The sequence below is a fragment of the Pseudoliparis swirei genome, chromosome 15 (assembly GCF_029220125.1).
Source record: "Pseudoliparis swirei isolate HS2019 ecotype Mariana Trench chromosome 15, NWPU_hadal_v1, whole genome shotgun sequence".
NCBI classification, from domain to species: Eukaryota; Metazoa; Chordata; class Actinopteri; order Perciformes; family Liparidae; genus Pseudoliparis; species Pseudoliparis swirei.
In genome coordinates this window covers 1,597,745-1,606,028 of record NC_079402.1, presented here as the reverse complement: position 1 = coordinate 1,606,028, position 8,284 = coordinate 1,597,745, and the positions used below count along the sequence as shown (strand labels likewise).

The 8,284-nt window shown below is 45.7% G+C and overlaps 1 protein-coding gene across 1 annotated transcript; it reads right to left on the bottom strand.

The window, feature by feature from the left end:
* Positions 1 to 615: 615 nt before the first annotated feature.
* Positions 616 to 7,592, bottom strand: dcp2 (decapping mRNA 2). The gene is made up of 11 exons (XM_056433346.1): positions 7,141 to 7,592; positions 5,594 to 5,745; positions 5,343 to 5,470; positions 4,469 to 4,567; positions 4,232 to 4,384; positions 3,981 to 4,093; positions 3,311 to 3,415; positions 2,821 to 2,929; positions 2,666 to 2,746; positions 2,198 to 2,252; positions 616 to 2,065 (listed from the first exon to the last, which is right to left on the bottom strand). Exons 1-11 carry the CDS (start codon positions 7,206 to 7,208, stop codon positions 1,932 to 1,934), a joined length of 1,197 nt encoding a protein of 398 aa, XP_056289321.1. The 5' UTR covers positions 7,209 to 7,592; the 3' UTR covers positions 616 to 1,931.
* Positions 7,593 to 8,284: the final 692 nt, after the last annotated feature.

Here is an 8,284-nt window from a genome sequence, read left to right as displayed (position 1 = left end):
TTTTATGAACAATTGTATGTATTTATTATATATGTTTTACTTCCTGATTTAAGTGTTTTTCAAGGTGACGCAGTTAAGTCCCTGAGAGGTCAGGGTTTTAAGGACTTTGTGATTGGTCTATAATCGCCGCAGTGAAGCCGGCTCGAGACCTTGCGCGTGCAAGGGGGCGTTGACCAAAACAACTGGACACCGGAAGTCACATAAACAGTCACTTCCGGTTAGTTCCGATCTGTAGGCTGCTTGTACTTTACAGACCTCGTACGGATTTATTCATGTGTTTGTAAATGTATATTTATGTAGAAATGTGCGTGTCATTTTATGCTATCCTTTGTTCTTCTCATGTCTGCCTGTAAAACACTTTACAAACAAATAGTTAAAGAGACACACACACCAAACTGTGAAAACAAAATACACTGTGAAGAAGTAAACTTATATCTCATATTAATTGACTACTTTTATATATTTACTCAAATGTAGATCTTTAAGTCTGTTCTCCAATCTAATTCCCTGTAGAATCAAAGCATAGACACAATCTGAGTCCTTCTCCAGGAATAAATCCATCCATGTATGATATAGTGGTGATATAGGAATAAAAAATGCATGTTAACAAGCCACAAGTGTCAAAAACAAACTTTATTAATGTTCACATTTTAGGTCAAAACACCATTAATGCCAATGGACAACTTGAGATCATCTCAATATTTATGATATTAACGTGAGAAACTAAACGCTGTAAGACTGTGGGTCAAACTTTAAACACTTCTTAGTCTTATGTTCACCTCCAGGCTGCAAGTCCCTTGATGTGGTCATCGGTGGAGATTACCTGTTCACAGTAAAGCATCGATCCTTATCGAGTGTGCCCACTTTCATACCAACATTACAGAAGCTAAGAGGACTATGAAGGATCCTGGTCCAAGAAAACAGGAATTTAATCCTGTTAAAGTCTGGAAGTGTGTCGCGTGAAACTTTTAAATTAAACTATTTCATCAAATTGAAGTCATTTTCCTTTTAAAAATGGAAAAATTAAATGTTAAAATCCAATTTTAAAAATGCACAATTACTCCCGAAAGGCAACTTAAAATGTTTCGCTGTGAATCTGAGCACTGCGTTGCCAGAATAAGAAAGATGAATGGGGAAAATCTCCCATTTTCATAAAAAGTAATTCTTATAATAGAGGCACAAATCATCTCATTATGGAAATGTTCATCTTCATGAGTGACAAGTTTACATCAGGACATAATTTAAAGTCAAAGTTTGATTTAATGATGTCATCATCTGTGATTTTTCTGGCCTTGATTGATTTTCAAACATCTGATGATTTCACCCTAATATTGGCAGCCGTAGAATAAATACAGCAGAACAACATGAATTTAATGACATTCAACTTGCAAAGAGCTTCTTCTCCATCATTACGATCTACAGTCCTGGATAAAATCTGAATGATGGTAATAAAGCCGACAACACTGTAAATACATAAAGCCGATAATACTATCAACTCCCACCTTTTTTAAGTTTTCAAAACGGGTTTTTTAGGACTCGATGGGAATAATGGAGGAAATGAACAACACTTAAAGTTATTACATCTTAAAATCAGTACATATACTAAATGTAACATTGAATCACTGGAGGTACCACAACTAATTGTTTCATATATGCTTAAAATCCATTGTTATCAAAATCTTTACTCTCTCTCGTCCTCAAACGATGATCGGTGTACGCGTCGTCTCCTGCAGATTGAGTTTAGACTTTAGGATTCTGCCTCGGACGGATGGAAGATGGCCTGTTGGTTACCGTTGGTTACCACACCTTCTATACAGGCTGAACACCTCCCGTGGAGCTGGCTGGAGGCGTTCAGTGAGCCACAAGCAGGAGACGTTCAGTAACGTCCTCGTCCACAAGGTCAAAGGTCTCTGGAGGCCGAGGTCAGCTCCTCAGTAGTCGAAGCACTTCATGACGGCGTCTCTGTCGAACTTGAAGTTGAGGAAGGCCTTGGCGGACGCCAGGTCCTCGAGGTCTCTGCCGCGCGCCGCCTGCAGGCCGCTGGAGCCGCGCGGAGGAGCCGTGTCTGGGCGAGAAACGTTAGCTTAGCTTAGAGTGGGGGAGACTCGGAGTTCAACCGCGAGGAGGAACGGAGTCGCTGTCCCTCAGGGTGATGAAGGCTGTGTGTGTGTGTGTGTGTGTGATAAAGGGAACACACCTCTCTCAAAGCTGTCTTGCAGTCTTCGGGGTTGAAGTCTTTTATTGTCTTCTTTCTGGAGGAAAGACAAACGCTGAGAATGAAAACCTCTGACAGCGGAATGCAAGCCTTCTCCATCCTCCTCTTCTTCCTCGTCTCTTCTCCTTCCTTGTCCTCTTCTTCCTGCACTTCTTCCTCCTCCTCTTCTTCCTCTCTCTCCTCATCTTCTTCCTCCTCCTCCTCCCCATCCTCTAACTTCCCCCTCTCCTTCTCCTCTTCCTCCCATCTCTCCTCCTCCCACTCCACCCCCCCCCCCCCCTCTCCTGAGTAGTTTTAAAGGTAGTCCACAGGCCCCTCCCCTTCTCTTAGTACCTGATGACTCGTGTTCTCCTCCAATAAAAACATCTGACTTCACGTGACTTCACGTGACTTCACGTGACTTCACGTGACTTCACGTGACTTCACGTGACTTCACGTGACTTCACTTACCAACGAGGGTTTCCCCGGCTGGTTGTTGGCTCCGTGGGACGAGTCGGGACATTTCTTCCCGTTGCTTTTAACATTTGGGTTCTGCAGAGGAGAGAAGGCGTGTTGAGGTTACCGTGACAACCAGACGGGGCAGTAAACCCTCCACCGGCCCTGACCTGGTGGAGCTCGTACGGGCTCAGCTGCTCCAGCGTCTTCTGCTGCTTGTGTTTGGCAGAGCCGTCTCCTGGAAACGCCTCGGGGCCCGTGAGGCGGCGCGACTTCGACCTGAACAACAACAACAACCAGTCAGAGAGGAAGTAGATCTCCATGGTAACGGGCTGTGTTGGTATTTCTCTGCTCTACGTGACATCATTAACCCCCTGATGGGAGGAGCTACCATCAGGACCATCTAACCAGTCACAGGGAGCCATTTGGGGTTACGAGTCTCGCCAAAGAGAGACATCAACATGGCCGAGCGGAGCCGGGGATCGGACCGCCGGGCCTCTGATGATAAGCAAGAGGTTGATGAGGTCATCACTAACGATGGCAGGACACCGGACCTTTAGTTTCTCTACAAGACCGTTATGACCGTTATACGTCAAATAGAAGGAAGCTAAGTCCGTCACTTGAGACTCTTGGGGAGTAACGGGGAGTTCCTGTGTTCACCGGGTGCCGTCTGAAGGTCGCCCCGGGGTGCTGCCGCTGGTCGTGAAGTCCTCGTCGCTGTCTGTGGATTCTCCTTTCAGCCGGTTGATCCACTCACGGAGCGGCCTGGAGGAGCAGGAGGAGCGTTACTATGGTTACCTATTAAAACGCAGGCAGCAACACACACACACACACACACAGGCAGTAACAGATACACACACACACACACAGGCAGTCACAGTCTCACACACACACACACACACACAAAGCCTCACACACACACAGGCAGTAACAGATACACACACACAGGCAGTCACAGTCTCACACACACACACACACACAGTCAGTAACAGATACACACACACAAAGCCTCACACACACAGTCAGTAACAGATACACACACACACACAGGCAGTAACAGATACACACACACACACAGTCTCACACACACACACACACACACAGGCAGCCACACACACAGGCAGTAACATATACACACACACACACAGTCTCACACAAACACACACACACACACAGGCAGCCACACACAGTCACACACACAGGCAGTAACATATACACACACACACAGGCAGTCACAGTCTCACACACACAGGCAGTAACAGATACACACACACACAGTCACAGTCTCACACACACAGGCAGCCACACACACACACACACACACACACACCTGATGAAGGGGATGGCCATGAAGAACCTGTTGGGGGCCAGTCCCAGTTTGGACTTGGGGGTCATGTCGTTCCGGTGACACGGCAGCTTCTCAATGGGGAACCACTCGATGTTCTACAGGAGAACAACAACAACAACAACACTGAAGCTATTATGGGATGGAGGAGTCCAGAGAGGCCCTCTCCAGCCTGGCTGGACATCTGGTCTTCTGTCTGAACCTGTGACTGACGACAGGTGAACAGGACTTCCTACCCGGATCTCCTTGCGGGTCTTGGGGTTGAACTTGGTGTCCTTGGACACGCCCGGGATGATGTAGAGCCGCACCAGCTGGTCCGTGATCTTCTGCTCCAGGTAGCGGTCCTTACTGATGCGGTCCTTGATGTCGAAGCCCGTCTCCTCCAGCACCTGGAACACAGCGGTTCTGATCCGTGAGCTCCACATTAACTATTCGTGACTCTTGGTCCAACTGCAGAGGAGAGAGAGACTCGCCTCCCGCACGGCGCAGTCGTGAGGCGCCTCGTCCTCGTTCACTTTGCCCTTCGGGAAGCCCCATCCCGACTTGGCGAGGTACCCCTGAACCAGCAGCGCCTGAGGGGAGAGGAGGAGCGCCAAGAGGAGCTCGTGGTTAATGACGCTCCTCGACAGCCTCATGCGGACGCACAGGTACTGAAGATCACTTCCATTTCACTTTTTAGAGACATTTATTGATCGTCTTCAAATGTCATGCATTGACTATTTCTTATTATCTCCTTTTGCAACGTGTCCAAACTATAAAATCTCCTTATTTTTCCATTCACGAGGCCCGGCGCTCTCTGATTGGTCGTCTGCCGACAGACTTGTTCCTGGATTATGAAGCGAATTCCTTCAAATTGTAAAAACAGTAGATTACCGAACCAGACGAGATGTCCTATTCATCTGAGTTTTACAACGTTCATATCGCGGCCTCGTGATTAAGCTCCGCCTCCAGCTACAGCAGCTCTGCTATTGGTTCATGTAGAATGACACTGGCCTGATCCGTTAACACGGAAAACTGAGGAAACAATACAAACACATTTTACTCTAAAAAGATGTAAAAACTGGAGAAATGTATAATTAAAAGTTGTTTATGATCATTTTTATGAAATCCTGGTTCTGTCTTCAAAATCTAAGCTAGGCAAAAGTCATGATATTTGTTATAGGGATTATTATAATGAGGAATATTCTCCTTCATTACAGAGTGGGTCTTATTCGTCTTGCTGAGCTTCTGGAACCAGATCTCCGCCACCATGAAGCATGAGCAAGTTATTTTTGTTGATTGAAATTAATAAAAGATATGACCCAGAGGCTTTAAAAGGCTGTCGTGCGTGTGTGAAAACAAACCCACGTTTTCCAGAGCTTCGTCCAGCATGATTGCTCCGAAGGTGGGGACGCCCATCTTGTACTCCTTCCACTGCTCCAGGATCTTCTGGACATCTTCCCCGTGAGGCAGCAGGAACGGACAGTGGTGGAACAGTGTGCAGCCGTCAAGGAGAATAACATCCAACATGAGCGCCACGAACTTCTGCAGCTCAATCTCTGAGGACATAAATGCATATAAAACACTAGACGGTAATTCAACATGACGTGAAAGGATATCCGCCTTGGCGAAGTCTCTGATGCCGCAGTGCGGAGCTCCCGGCGTGTTCTGCATGCAGAAGTCCAGGTAGAACCAGTGGGCCAGCTCGATCTGGAAGCACACCCGGATGGCGTTGTCCCTCTCCTCACTGGGGATGTGCAGGATGAACCGGCTGCAGAGACACGGGAGGACGGAGCACAGAGTCAGAGGGTTTACGTTATATTATCACACTGGGAAGAGAAAGAGACTAAAACAACTGGAGTGAAATGCCACAAATGTTGTTGTGAACATCACTGTTGCTGCTCGAGAAACAATATTGAAGTATTTGAAAGTGTTAGAACTACCTTATTATCCTGTTCTGAATTTAGTTCTTTATTTACAATACATTTTTTTAAAGCGATAATTTATCAATGAGAAAGAACCAAGAAGAATAGTAGGAGTCCCAACAATACTCATCCCTCGTTTCTCCATTGCTAGAGCGACACTAACAATGACTCCTATCCCATTTAGTTGTGATGGTATAAATGCAGATTATAAATCTGATCATAATATAATAAAATTGCCAAATTTAAGGCTTTAAAAAACATCAGTCCAGTAACGATACATCATTGGACCGTAAGCTTAGTTTATACTTCGCTTACATGTTTTAGAAACATGAACACTTTAAAATCTTCATTCGAGTGAACATTTTGCAGCCAAAGCAAATCGTTTACAGATTAACAAACCTTAAATTTATTTATATGAATGTAATACTTGACTACAGTATTGTCCACGGATATGATGTGTGAATAATACCAACCTCTCCTCGGCCTTGTGGAGATTATTTTAGGACTTTTCAAACAGTCTGGGCATTTCTAGTCAATTATTCCTCCCAGTACTTTCTGTGTGTCGCCCCCTGGTGTTTCGGAGTAGAAGCGCATCTGTAAAATACTCGCGCGCCGTCTGCGCAGGCTCGCGCTGCAGCGCCAAACGCGAGCCTCAACAAGCGTTGCCGCCTGGAGGTCAACCTTCTCCCTCTTCATGCTCCTCTGAGCTCAGGTTCCTCTACCTGGTTTTCTCTTTCCTCCACTACCTCACCTCGAGCATGTGGGACCGGAAGCACAGAAAACATGTCGGCCATTATTTTCTCCCGGGAGAATAGTTGTTGTCGTTTCTGCTGTTGACATTCCTTTTGAGGCCCATATGTTTATTTTTCTATTTTATATAACGCATGGAGTTCCTCACCTCGACTTTACGTGTTTTTCATGTCATAAATATGCAGTTGCTTCATGGTATTACTTTGTGTTGTTAAAACAAAATGTGATATTCTGGAGACGCGTTCAGGGAACCCGAGTCTTCTCCCGGGTTAAAGATAATGGATTGTGTACACTTATATCATAACAAATACAACTTTTTTGGCGTACGAACATCCACAACAAAGACAGTTGTAAACAAACCAAAGAGCAATAAAATGTCTCCATCGAAGAACGTTTGCTTATCACTAAATACGCACTTTTCCGATTGCACTGAAATGCGTAACGACTAAAGAAAAGGACCGGGTGCAAAAGGTATTCAACCGTTCCGATACCTGCACAGGTCGTCCAGCAAGCCGGTGGGGATCTCCACTCGTTTGGTTTCCATGTTGGTTGAAAACATCCCGACTCAAGCCTCAGAGCATCCGTGTGTTAGCTCCATGAGAGCAGCCAGCCACATCGGCGAGTCCTCCTCGGATCATCCCGGAGACTGAGACCCGGGAAAACCCTCCGGAGTTACTTTGAAGCTCGTGAAACGTCCACGAGGATAAAATAAAACAACAACTTCTCGCTCCTCCAACAGAGACGCGACGGACTCCCGTTGTTTATGTAGCGTTCAGGTCACGTGCCACGGTGGGAGAGATGTGAACCGGATGCAGCGCGCTCCGTAACGCCTCGCGAACGATCACGTCATCGTTTTCAGGCACATCCGTATTATTGAGGGACACCATCGCATTTGATGTGGCTCTTCAGAGTTTCATAATTACTATTTACGACTTGGTGGTTGACCGTGAACACTGTTTACAAGGCTGAAACCAGAAAACTCCGACGTCACGTGAGTGCAGCGCTACGTAGAACCGGAAGTCACGGTGGAAGACGGAACGCGATTGGTTCATCCTTACGTCTGTCAATTGACCAGGGGGCGGGGCATCGAAGAGGCTCGTTTGAGACGAGTCCTGCCCGGAATAACTCTCCACCGACTGCGTGACCCAAATGCATGATGGGAAAAGTTTCTCTTGTCGCCAGATCAGAGCGCTGATTGGCTCTTGACAGCAAACAACACGTACAGGAGAATATTATATCGACTCTGTAGCTGTAATAATACCTAAGGCACTATATTTAGTTCCCGGCCACATGGGGCGACTCCATATCAATAAAAAGTTGCACAGGTGAAAACATTAGCTTGAAGATGTTTCAGATGCTGGCTCAGATGAGGAGACGGTGATGTCATACAAAGAGATGCAATGAAACTAAACATCAGGTAGGTAACAGGGACATAACTTGCAGTTTATTAACACAATACATTTCCTGGAATATGGAACAATATGTACACATCAATAACATATAAATCAACAACTAAAACAGCAGATTATTATATATACAATGTATAAAATAACTGCTTGACGAGGATTATTATCCCATCAACAGTCAAACTGTTAAAAGTGACTTGAAGCAAACTTTCCATTAAACATGGGATTT

Excerpts from the sequence above, each read along its gene's own strand:
- dcp2 (XM_056433346.1), bottom strand. The coding sequence starts at position 7,208 with ATGTTTTCAACCAACATGGAAACCAAACGAGTGGAGATCCCCACCGGC. Across the intron at positions 3,416-3,980 it reads ATGGCCATCCCCTTCATCAG|GCCGCTCCGTGAGTGGATCA; the intron begins GTGTGTGTGTGT and ends CTGCTCCTCCAG. Across the intron at positions 2,253-2,665 it reads AGCCGGGGAAACCCTCGTTG|AAAGAAGACAATAAAAGACT; the intron begins GTAAGTGAAGTC and ends TCTTTCCTCCAG.